Raw genomic sequence first — 12333 nt, forward strand, 5'->3', positions numbered from 1 at the left:
CAAGGTGGATTCCAAGGTATTTTTTGTGGTTGTAGAGTGTTACTAAGCAGGTTGCTAGGGCGTTGCTAGGTAGTTTGTTCTGGGTGGCTGCTAGGGTTTTGGTAAGTGGTTGTTATGGTGTTCGGGGTAGTTGGCAAGGGCATTACTTATGGTAGTTTGTGTGTTCTGGGTGGTTGCTAGGACATTGCTAGGTGGTTGTTGTGTTCTCTGCGGTTACTGGAACATTGCTAGGCAGATTCTACGTTGTTTGGGGTGGTTGCTAAGCAGTTGTTATTGTGTTCTTGGGCGTTGCTTGAAAAAACTAGGGGTGTCACACCCGGGTCCTGGACAAATCTGATACATTTTAATAAGCAGTTTCTAGGGTGCTCTAGTTGGTTGCTAGATGGTTGTTAAGGTGTTCTTGGTGGTTGCAAGGGCATTGCTAGGCATTTTCTTGGGTGTTCTGGGTGGTTGCTAGAGTGTTGCTAAATGGTTCCAAAGGTGTTCTGGGTGGTTATTAGGGCACTGCTAGGAGGTTTCTAGGGTGTTTTGGGTATTTGCCAGGGCATTGCTAGGTGGTATTTAGGTTGTTCTGGTGGTTTCTAGAGCATTGCTAGGCGTGTTCTTACAAAAATGCATATAAAAGATTTACACTCCTAAATATGGCAGAAACACACGTCATCACAGTCGGTGAAAAGTGTTCGTTATTAATGTTGACATTAACTGGCTTTAAATTCCTACATTAACTATTAACAAGATTTTAGAAAGGCTATATTACCCACAACAGTAGCCTTAAACAATGTCTAAATAGTTGTTTGACCATTAGTAACATTATCCAATTGTCCGTGTGGCCCAAGTCATTTCAGAGGCAGAGCAAGTTATTACATTTTGATCAAAGATTATGAAGAGAAACCTTTAAAATAACAAGCACAGATGAATCATTCACAATAAGACCAGGAACATGTGTTGTGAAAGTAAATAAGGTCAAGTTTGTTTTTTTATATTGACTTTAATATACATTTAAAACACACACAATCAAAGATGCATTACTACATTTAGATAAAAATATATGTATTTTTTTTGAAAGGGAAAAAATGGTGACTTACATGCTGGTTTTCTTCTTTGACCCTGCGTGACTGCAAAAGCAATAATGAGACAGGATTCAATTATTTTTTTTGTCTCGCACAAAGTACGTCAGACAGATGTAGCTATTTGTGTGGGAGCACAATCAGCACTTGCTCATTTGCATTCCATAATAAACAATACACAGAAGAACAGCGTCTGCAGCTTCATTAGCCGCGGCTGATTTGCGAACGCGCCGCTTCAGGGGCTTTTATTGTTCCTTCCTGCTCGAGATGTTTTAGTGTTCTCTATTACACATTTACGACTGAAAGAGAGGCCCCTCGGCTTTGATCAAACAGTGTGTGTCACCCGAATTTCTCACCTCCCACAGAATAACACTTCCTGTATGGTACAGGCACAGAGTTTAAAATAAAATATTTAGTGAGCTTGGAGAACTTGAGGTGAAATGCAGGAATGCCTCCGAGGAAGTGCATTAGTTCAAAACAGTGCAGTAAATTTTCATGCCCACTTACAATTACAAATTTTGATCAACTGACAGCCCTAATTCATATAATGAGCATGGGGTGAATTTTTTATATTTCTCTACTTTCGTTTGAATAGACGTTGCCATTTCCTGCTTTGTTTGTATGCTGGAATTACTATGCACCAATTTATATAATTAAAAACTATTTATTAAGAAATATCCCAGGTGTTTCTTTTTTTTTCTCTCTAATCAAAATGCTTCAAACAAAACATGTTTCTGGTGAATAGTTTAAATTGAAATGTACCCTTTTTTCCCCCCATGCCCTCAATTTTATTTTCATCATGTTGAAGTCTTTTTATAATATCTTACTGTACTGTATAACATGAACAAAAGCAGCCCCTAAAATGTCATTTTCCATGTCATTAGTGTTGGGGAGTAACGGAATAAATGTAATGGGATTACATCTTTAAAATGCTAAATATCAGTAACTGTACTCCACTAAAGTTACAATTTAAATAATTGGTAATCAGAATACAGTTACATTCAAAAAGTATTTTGATTACAGAAGAGTTTACCGGTATTTGTGTTTTATTGTAATTTGTTTAATTTAATATTTAGTCTATTAAGTTGGAAAATATTTGTAATCCAATGAGCATTTGAACAGCGGTGAAACACCTCTTAAGATGTGTTACATTCATGAGCAGACAGAGTAAGTTTGGAGCAGAAGAAATAGAAATAAACCTTGTATAAATTGTCTTGTGAACATTTAGCTTTATGCTAAGCTAAAATGCTATTTCTAGCCTTTACATACACCTGTACCAGACACAATTAGATTTGTTTTTTCCATTAAGAAAATCCAGATTAGATCTTATATAAAGACGTTTGATATTAGGAATCTTTCTATTGTTTTTCTGTAAAAATATCTTAAAGAAGGTTTTAGAAGCAACACTGCAGAGAATGTATTTCTAATATGTGCATTTGTCTTACTGTCAAATTGTTTATGGTCAAAACAAGTAAAACAAATCTACAAGTGCTCAAGTAAACCAAATTATTTAGATTATGTTACTGACCTTGTGTAATCTAATGGAATACATTACAAAAGGAACCCTCCCAACCCTGGTTATAATTAATAAAGTTTAAATGTGACCACATGCTATTTCTGAAAGTCTAATATATATTTTAATTTAAATACTATCTTCAATTACAACAAAAGGTTAAAACAAAATGACCAGAACTCCGGGTACTGCATAGCAGAAATGATCCACACATACCCATACAAGTGTTTTTCTTTCAATTGAGAATTATCATTTGATCTCTAAGATCAAAGGTCACACTTACTCTTCCGTGATTGACAGCAGCCTTCCCCTCTTCACTTATTTCATCCATCTCATCATCACTCCATTCCCAGTCTCCATCCTCGGTCTTGTGTAGGTGACCACTTGATCCTGGAACCCTTCTGACCTGCGTGTGAACAGAGAAACGGCGTCAAACTCACAATTGATCACAACAGTAACAGCCCATTTTTTCAGCAGGCTTGGTTTCAGAAGTCCTATTTATTTTCTCCATAGGCATTTAAAAAAAGATAAAAATCTTCAATAAAGAGTTCTCATCTATGAACCAAACCACCAGCTCTGAGGTGAATCAAAATGTTAGAAACTTTGATTTGAAACAAGTGCTTGAAAATATGAAAAAGGTACAATTATGTGTCCTTAAATTCTTTTGAGCAACTGAACTTCATATCCCATGCACATTGTTAACAAAATAAAATAATTATAAATGACGGTACAACAAAATTGAGTGCAAGAATATAATACATTATATTTGAGGTTTATAGCAAAATATATATTAAAAAAAAATATTATTAAAGGTGCACTGAGTAATTTTTTCCTAATTAAAAAGTTTTAATCCTAAACACGTGAATTGTAATTTTGCAATATATGTAGGAAATCATGAGCACTCGCATTAAAATGAAAACTCCAGTCATATCAACCTGTTTTGTTCTACATGGAGAGGGTCTGCACATGGGGGCTGCCATGTTACAATCACATGACCAGACGAATACTACTCACTTAATCTCAGTGACCGTCCTGTTATTTGACACTTTCACTCATTGATTAAAAGTAATCGTGGCTGACTGTGAATACTAAATTTCTACAATGGCATCTGAAATTGAAAACTATCGATTTTAAATTATGCTGCATCCAAGCCACTAGGTGTCAGTGTAATTCCAAGATGACACAAAGACAAAAGTTACTGAGTGCACCTTTAAGTAGTTTGGGGAGGCCGACTCGATTATGTCACAATGATTCATGGGATTGGGCGTTCATTGCGGAGCTCTTTTGGCTATTCCTGTTGCTATAATTACAGCGATTTCAGCAATTAAACACAATTGTTTAGAAGCTATGACTTGTGGCATCTACAGAAGCATATACCATCACTTAATCTCAAAGCTCACAGTATGTCTGTTTTGAAAGGTTATCCATTATAGCTAAAAATCAATATCTCTATGGAGAAAATGAATGGGATTTTTCCTTCCAGAACCCCACTGTTGCGCTCTAGAATGTCACACCTTATATCAACAGGGTTTGAGTTTGGCTGATACAGTCTGCAGTGGATACACATGGGTTATTTTTTAGGGTCAGTAAGCTATAATTCATCTCACAGCTTAAACTTTAAAACAGAAGCCTGTGTCCATAACTAGTACTGAAAGATTCCACTATCTGATCTCTCAAACAAGCTATTACTATCAAAGCATGCTATTAATCTAGCTCACTAAAAATCCAGACATCCATTGATGTACCTCAACTCTCAAAGATACCAGGAAATTATGATTTGTACAATGGCTGTATTTTCCGCTATCATCCTTGTAGAATAGTGTATTCCACTTTGTTTTTGAATTTATGCCTAAGAGAAATAATCTGTTCTCATTTATTTTAGACAGACATAATTTCTGTTTCTACAGCCGTGGCCAAAAGTATTGGCAGTGACATAAAGTTTGCTGCTTCAGTATTTGTAGATAATTTTTTCACATGTTTCTATGGTATACTGGAAAACAATGATAAGCGTTTCATACGTTCTAAAGGTTTTTATTGGCAAAAACACTCAATTTATGCAGAGTGTCAATATTTACAGTGTTGTCCCTTGTTCTTCATAACCTCTGCAATTCGCTCTGGCATGCTGGATATCAGCATCTGGGCCAAATCCTGACTGATGGCGATCCATTCTTGACTTATTAGTGCTCGGATTTGAACACAATTTGTGGGCATCTACAGAAGCTTGTCCACTCGCCTTTTGAGGATTGACCACAGGTTCTCTATGGGATTATGATCCTGGGATTTGCCTGGCCACGGATCCAAAATTTCAATGTAATGATCTCCGAGCCACTTCATTATCACTCTTGCCTTATGACATGGTGCTCCATCATGCTAGAAAATGCACGGATCATCACCAAATTGCTCCTGGTCCATTGGGAGAAGTAGCTCTTGCAGGACGTTTTGATGCCATTCTTTATTCATGGCAGTGTTTTTGGGCAGAATTGTGAGAGAGCCCACTCCCTTGGATGAAAAGCAACCTCACACATGGATGGTCTCAGGATGCTTCACTGTTGGCACGATACAGGACTCATGGTAGCGTTCACCTTTTATTTTCCGGACTATCGATTTTCCACATGTCCCAAACAGTCAGAAGGGGCTTCATCAGAGAAAAAATCTTTGCACCAGTCTTCTGCTGTCCAATCCTTGTACTTCCTGCAGAATTTCAGTCTGTCCTTGATGTTTTTCTTGGAGAGAAGGGGCTTATTTTCTGCTCTTCTTGACACCAGGCCATTGTCCAAAAGTCTTCTCCTCACTGAGCATGCAGATGCACTCACACCAGTCTGCTGCCAATATTGAGCAATCTCTGCACTGGTGATGACACGATTCCGTAGTGGACTCCTCAGGAGGAGACGGTCCTGGTGCTTGCTGGACACTCTGGTACGTCCTGAAGTCTTCTTCACTGCAGTTGAACCTCTCTCCTTGAAGTTCTTGATGATCCGGTAAATGGTTCTTTCAGGTGCAATATTCTTTGCAGCAATTTCCTTGCATGTGAGGTCATTTTGTTGCAAAGCAATGATGGCTGCACGTCTTTCTTTAGAGGTAACCATTGCTAACAAGACCACAATGATTGGAAGCACTTCTTCCCTCCTTTTATAACAATCAGTCTGCTCTTATAATCCAATCAGAATGATTGAGTGATTTCACCTGACTAGTACTCATCACACTTTCCCAGGTGCTGCTGATATGATTAGTGAAATGATGTTAGCTGGTCATTTTGTGCCAGGACCATAAACAGTGAAATTTGGGTTTTTGTGATTAAGTTCGTTTTTTTGGCCAATGAAGCTTTTTGCAATTATTTAAAATGCATCTGATCACTCTGCACAATAATCTAGAAACAATGTGAATCAACACCACAACAACTGAAGCAGGAAATTTGAGAAACACAAAATGTATGTCACTCCCAATACTTTTGGCCACGGCTGTACAGTCTACACACATTTCCAACCATTTCTTCTGGGTTCTCTCAAGCAGAGTCCCCTAGCTCAATTTTGTTCAAAAATATTTTAATGTATATTTTTTTTTACAGGTTAAAGATAAAAATTAATGATGATGAACATCAAAATATTAAATGCCACAGATCAATATTTACTGAGAAATCCATTGATTTGTAGAGGAGGGTCAAAATGACCCCCCTCGACTATGATTTTGGAGCAAAACTACAGATAATAAAAAGTAACCTTTTAACATCATTATTTTATTTGTATACAGAGATAGGTAGGTCTATAACTAAAATCAGCTGATTTCAGCACCACTGGTTGCTTCACATGCCAAAGAGGCATTTTTAAAGCCCTACATGATTAAATCCCAGAGACATGGGGCTCTTAATGTAGCTACTTAAATTGTTAAATCCACGTTGAATGGTTGAAAATCAAATGTGGGCCACATGGCAAATAAGAAGCTAGTTTTTCTTGACCCAACAAAATCTGACGTGCAAATTATGTTGAAACTTGAAATGTACCTAAATTTATTCAGGTCAAAAAAATTATGTCAAAACCTCGATTTTTGAGAGAAAACTGGTCACAAAAAAAAACTACTTTTTAGCACTCACACCATTGGGAAATAATGCAACAAGGGGTACTGAAATCAACTTATTTTAGTTAAAGACCTACCTATCTATAATGATGCTGCCACCTTTATACGGTCATTTCTTTTACCTGAAGTATTGCTCCAAAATCATCAGGTGAAAATGGTAATTTTGACCCCATTTACAAAATAATAGATTACTCAGAAAATATTAACCCGTTTAATGTAATATTTTGGCTTTCATCTTAATTTATGTTTATCCTTTTTCAGAAAAAGTATAAACAAAATAAAAAATTTCAACTAGGGAAGTTTCTAGGACCTGAAATTTGATTGATTTGTCATGGAATAGCACTTCTGTCGTGCACAATATTTTTTCCGCATCAGCTTACGCCATTTCAGATAACTCCACCCATAAATGCTGTGATTGGATGCTTTACATCTCAGTCATAGGGTCTCTCCTGTCTAAGTGGCCCATTCTTGGCCAGAAAAAGCTGCTAACTGGACCAAATTTGATGCCATAAGTCAAAAGTCTGGCTACACGAGACTAGTACGGTTATAACTATCCTAGTTCTACTCCCTTAATCCCAGAACCAGCTAGAACTCACACAAAATCCTCTAAACACCACTTATATCTGAGGCACTAGACTGGAGATATCATGCAGGGATGGTCCAGGTCCAATCAGTGACACTTTCCAAAAGTATTCAAAGCTTTACAGGGGAATATTGACAAAATCATAATGGCCCAATCAAGAATTCAGACCATACAAAACCTTTACCCGGCTTTAATCCACAACATATACATCTGCCTGCCCTGCCCTGACACAAAGACACTTTATCTTCCAGTAGACCTACTCCATTTTAAAGTGTTAGAAAGACAAGAGATTTGATAACAACACACACACTTACACACACTATCACGTACACACAAACACGCACGAACATCTAGAGCCAAGAAGTACTATATAAGCATTCTCTGAGCGAGATAACATGTACCCGTCTCCCAGCATCCAGTTCTCTCTCAGAACACATAGTCGGACCCGTGTTGTGTTTCCTGTGCTCTGGATCCTTCAAACATAATAAATGAATAAACAAAGCAACAAATAAACATCAGCTCATTTGTGACAAACTACACCTGCAAGCTGTTTGCTTATGAATTTCATGAGAGGGCCAGCGGCACTGAGCTCTCGCTCTCTCTCGCGCTCTCTCTCTCTCTCACACACACACACACATAGATAGATATTTAGGGACAATATGTAAGCTCAAACGGCCAGTGGTAAATTGCTCTCGTACGAACAATTCTAATGTGCATTCATTTACACAAAACAAACAATTAAAGCACTGAAAGAGAAAAATATAACAAAAGAACATCATTAGAAAGAATACAATTCTTGTATTACTAAATTACTAAATCTTAATGTTTTACTAAATCTTAATGTTTTACTCTTATTGTTTTCATTTGACCTTCATCACTTTATTCCCTTGACCATGAATTGTTAATTGTATGTACTATAAGTGCACTTTATACACTTTGGAAATTTTGCAAATGTTGCAAACAATAATGCACCTTGTTGACTTTGACTTTGAACAGAACCATTGAGAAATAAGATGATTTTATTTGAACATCTGCATATTTAATTAGTAACACTTCACAATAAGGTTCAGTTTGTTATACATTGGCAAATGCATTAGGTATCATTTACCAACAATGAACAATATATTTTTACAATATTTATTAGCCTTCATGTCACATGAAGGCTAATACACTGTATGCTTAATGCATTAACTAATGCAAACTTAATTCATTTCAAAAATGCATTGCTATGTTGCAAACAATATCAACCAAGATTCATACAGTATTGTGTGCTTTGAAAACAGGTTAACACCTGTTCACAAATGCATCCTTATTTTAAAGTGTTACACTTGAATTCAGTGCAGACATGTCTTACCAATCATTTAAAAGCAATTATAAAAATCTATGCTCAAGACTACTCATAAAGTAGTGTTTTCAACCATGAGAGTGAAGCCATAATGTGTCCACTGCAGCTAATACTGCAAGTCATTTCAGGTGCTGAGAAACTAACCAAATAGCTTATGTGCCCTCTAGTGGCCAGAAGCTACAAACACAAACTACAACTTTACTTAGCAGGCAAAAACAATAATATACAGATGACCTTGCTAGCAGAATAGGACAATTATTGCCCTAGGTTCTTCTTTCTATGCAATATACTGGGCAATAAAGCAAAAAATAAATAAATACAATATTTTTTTTTAGCCCTTTAATATATTGTGCTATATATGCATTTGCTCTGAAAGGGATCAATAGAGTGATTTTTTAACATTTCAATCAAACGTAAAAATAGGGCAGCACAAATACTCTTACAGCTACAAGAGATTACAATTACAGCTGCTGCAATTCAAGAATCATGAAGGGTGTCAATTACAGCATTAAATTTAGATCCTCTTCTCTTGCATAAAAACAAAATTGTATTTGCATCGGTTTTCTTTTTACTGCTTTTTTCAGCAGTTGAGCATTGTAACCAATCACAGGCATGTTGAGCAAATAAGTCTATCAGTAATGGTGCAACAAAACTAGAATGCTACCATTATATTTTACATTACAATATATGACACAATAAAGCAATTCAAGAACACTGTTCTCAACTTGTTTTTGGAAGCGAGGCCTACATAAAAATGTCATGCATCTGCCTCTCAAGAAACAGTATCATGGTAAAAAAACAATATATGATTGTTGTCATTGTTGCAAACTTGGCACATTCACTGGTCAAATAAAAAGCACCAAAATTGTTTTTTGCTTAAAGGAGACCTATTATGCCCCTTTTTACACAATGTAATATCAGTCTCAGGTAACAGTCAGTATCTGGTGAGCCAACAGCTGTATTAAGTACTGCAGAGCATCTCCTCCTCATGGACTGCACTAGATTTGCCAGTTCTTGCTGTGAGATGTTACCCCACTCTTCCACCAACGCACTTGCAATTCCCAGACATTTCTGGGGGGAATGGCCCAAGCGCTCACCCTCCGATCCAACAGGTCCCAGATGTGCTCAATGGGATTGAGATCCGTGCTCTTCACTGGCCATGACAGAACACTGACATTCCTGTCTTGCAGGAAATCACGCACAGAACGATCAGTATGGCTGGTGGCATTGTCATGCTGGACGGTCATGTCAGAACGAACCTGCAGGGAGGAGGATGTCTTCCCTGTAATGCACAGTATTGAGATTGCCTGCAATGACAACAAGCTCAGTCCAATGATGCTGTGACACACAGCCACAGACCATGATGGACCCTGCACCTCTAAATCGATCCCGCTCCAGAGCACAGGCCTCGTGTCACGATCATTCCTTCGATGTGAGTCTGACCATCTCCCCTGGTGAGAGAAAACCACGACTTGTCAGTGATGAGCACTTTTTGCCAGTCCTGTCTGGTCCAGTGAAGGTGGGTTTGTGCTCATAGGTGACGTTATTGCCGGTGATGTCTTACAACAGGTCTACAAGCCCCTCAGTCCAGCCTCTCTCAGCCTATTGCAAACAGTCTGAGCACTGATGGAGGGATTGTGCATTCCTGATGTAACTTGGGCAATTGTTGTTGCCATCCTGTACCTGTCCCACAGGTGTGATATTCGGATGTACCGATCCTGTGCAGGTGTTGTTACACGTGGTCTGCTACTGCAAGGACGATCAGCTGTCCTTCCTGTCTCCCTGTAGTGCTTGTCTTAAGCGTCTCACAGTACGGACATTGCAATTTATTGCCCTGGCTACATCTGCAGTCCTCATGCCTCCATGCAGCATGCCTAAGGCACGTTCACGCAGATGAGCAGTGACCCTGGGCATTTACTACTGGTGTTTGGAGTCAGTTGAAAGGTCTCTTTAGTGTCCTAAGTTTTAATAACTGGGACCTTAATTGCCTACGTCTGTAAGCTGTTAGTGTCTTAATGACTGTTCCACAGATGCATGTTCATTAATTGTTTATGCTTCATTGAACAAGCTTGGAAAACATTGTTTAAACCCTTTACAATAAAGATCTATAAAGTTATTTGGATTTTTACAAAATTATCTTTAAAATACAGTGTCCTGAAAAAGGGACGTTTCTTTTTATGACTAAAATGTATGCAACACGAGTAGACCTACATCGACTGCTATAACTGACACTTTTCACAATATGTTAATCGTGGCAGCCGCAGCTATAATTGTAATGTGGAGTATTTGATTAATTGAGCAGCTCCACTAGTGAACGTTCAATGTCGAAACGCTTGGTCAAATATTGATTCTTTCCACTTTGTACAGAACTGCAACTGCACTGATATTCAAGTCCTGTTAAAGGTCTTATAGTGTGGAGGTGAGAAAGAAAAACTGAGAGAGACATACGTAAAGAAAGAGAATAACAAAGATGGAGTGAGGTGGACCGCCATGGAGAGAGAGAGATAAGGAAGAGAAAAAGTGTTTGTCAGTGTTGTTCAGGTCAGAGGACATCAGATGACAGCATCTTTCCCTGGCCATCTCTCACCGCAGGCTACGGATATGCTGACTGGATACATAATGTGTGTGAGAAGCAAGTTCACAACAGCACACAAACACTACAGCAATCAGGACACACACACATACACACACACACAGGGTGACAAAGAGGACAAAAACACACTGAAACACATTAAATCACAATTTTTATAAGGACCTAGATTCAATTTCAAAACATATCTTGGTACTACTTTTGGTACTATTATTAGAAAACAGCAAAATAGAAAATAAAAAGTGCTGCATGGCAGTCCCACATGGTGTCAAATCCAAACATGCATTTAAATAGTTTTAAAAAGGCTTGTTCAACCAAAATCGTAAATTCTGTCATCATATACTCCTTTTGTGTTCAAAGAAGGGAGAAAGTCCTATGAGTTTAGAACAACATGAGGGTGAGTAAATGACAACAGAATTAAACATTTTGGTGAACTATCCCTTTGATTCCCAAAGTATACTTTACACAATTATTATTTAGCTATGCAAGCTCAATTTTGCATGTGTTCTGAAATGTAGTGTATTTTTGCATATATACAGTGAACTGTTTTCACATATCCCAGCTAAGCTGGGGTCAGAGTGCAGGGTCAGCCATGATACGGCGCCCCTGGAGCAGATAGGGTCAAGGGCCTTGCTCAAGGGCCCAAGAGTGGCACCTTCTGGTCAGTAACCCAGAGCCTTAACCGCTGAGCCACCAACGCCCCATTAACTAGGCTACATAGCGTGTGAGTTAGGACAATTTGTTTGTATTTTTTTTACATAATAGAAGAGTGTTATAATTGATGACAGTTTGTAAAAAAAAATCAGATTCACTTTCTGTACAGCAAACATATCTCTGTAAATATCACCAAATATCCTAATAGTTTCGTTCTCATAAACACAACATTTAGATTGTTGTGATTGTATGTTTCGGTGGGAACATAACTCGATATTAAGATAGATCGACAGGGAATTTAAAATGACAAATAAGCAAATCTTTTTTGAATAAATCAGATTTTATGAATCCAAGTTATTGCTAAATTGACTTGTCCTTTCTTCAAATATGCGATTACACATTGTGTCATGTATACTTGGGACAGACAAATGAAGACTTTATCTCCACTACACAAAAACCTGCTATAGCTCGAATACAACTGCATATGTAAACATACAGATACAGCTGGAT

At 37.8% G+C, this 12333-nt stretch overlaps 1 protein-coding gene across 1 annotated transcript in view; it reads right to left on the reverse strand.

The window, feature by feature from the left end:
- stk39 (serine threonine kinase 39) overlaps positions 1–12333 on the reverse strand; it is an 81227-nt gene that overhangs the window by 37786 nt on the left and 31108 nt on the right. Inside the window, exons 12-13 of the mRNA XM_052142596.1 lie at positions 2864–2986; positions 1086–1115 (exon numbers count right to left, since the gene is read on the reverse strand). Of these exons, the coding sequence (XP_051998556.1) occupies positions 1086–1115; positions 2864–2986 (153 nt within the window). The remainder of the gene's footprint in view (positions 1–1085; positions 1116–2863; positions 2987–12333) is intronic.

Source organism: Xyrauchen texanus, chromosome 14, assembly GCF_025860055.1.
Source record: "Xyrauchen texanus isolate HMW12.3.18 chromosome 14, RBS_HiC_50CHRs, whole genome shotgun sequence".
Taxonomy (NCBI): domain Eukaryota; kingdom Metazoa; phylum Chordata; class Actinopteri; order Cypriniformes; family Catostomidae; genus Xyrauchen; species Xyrauchen texanus.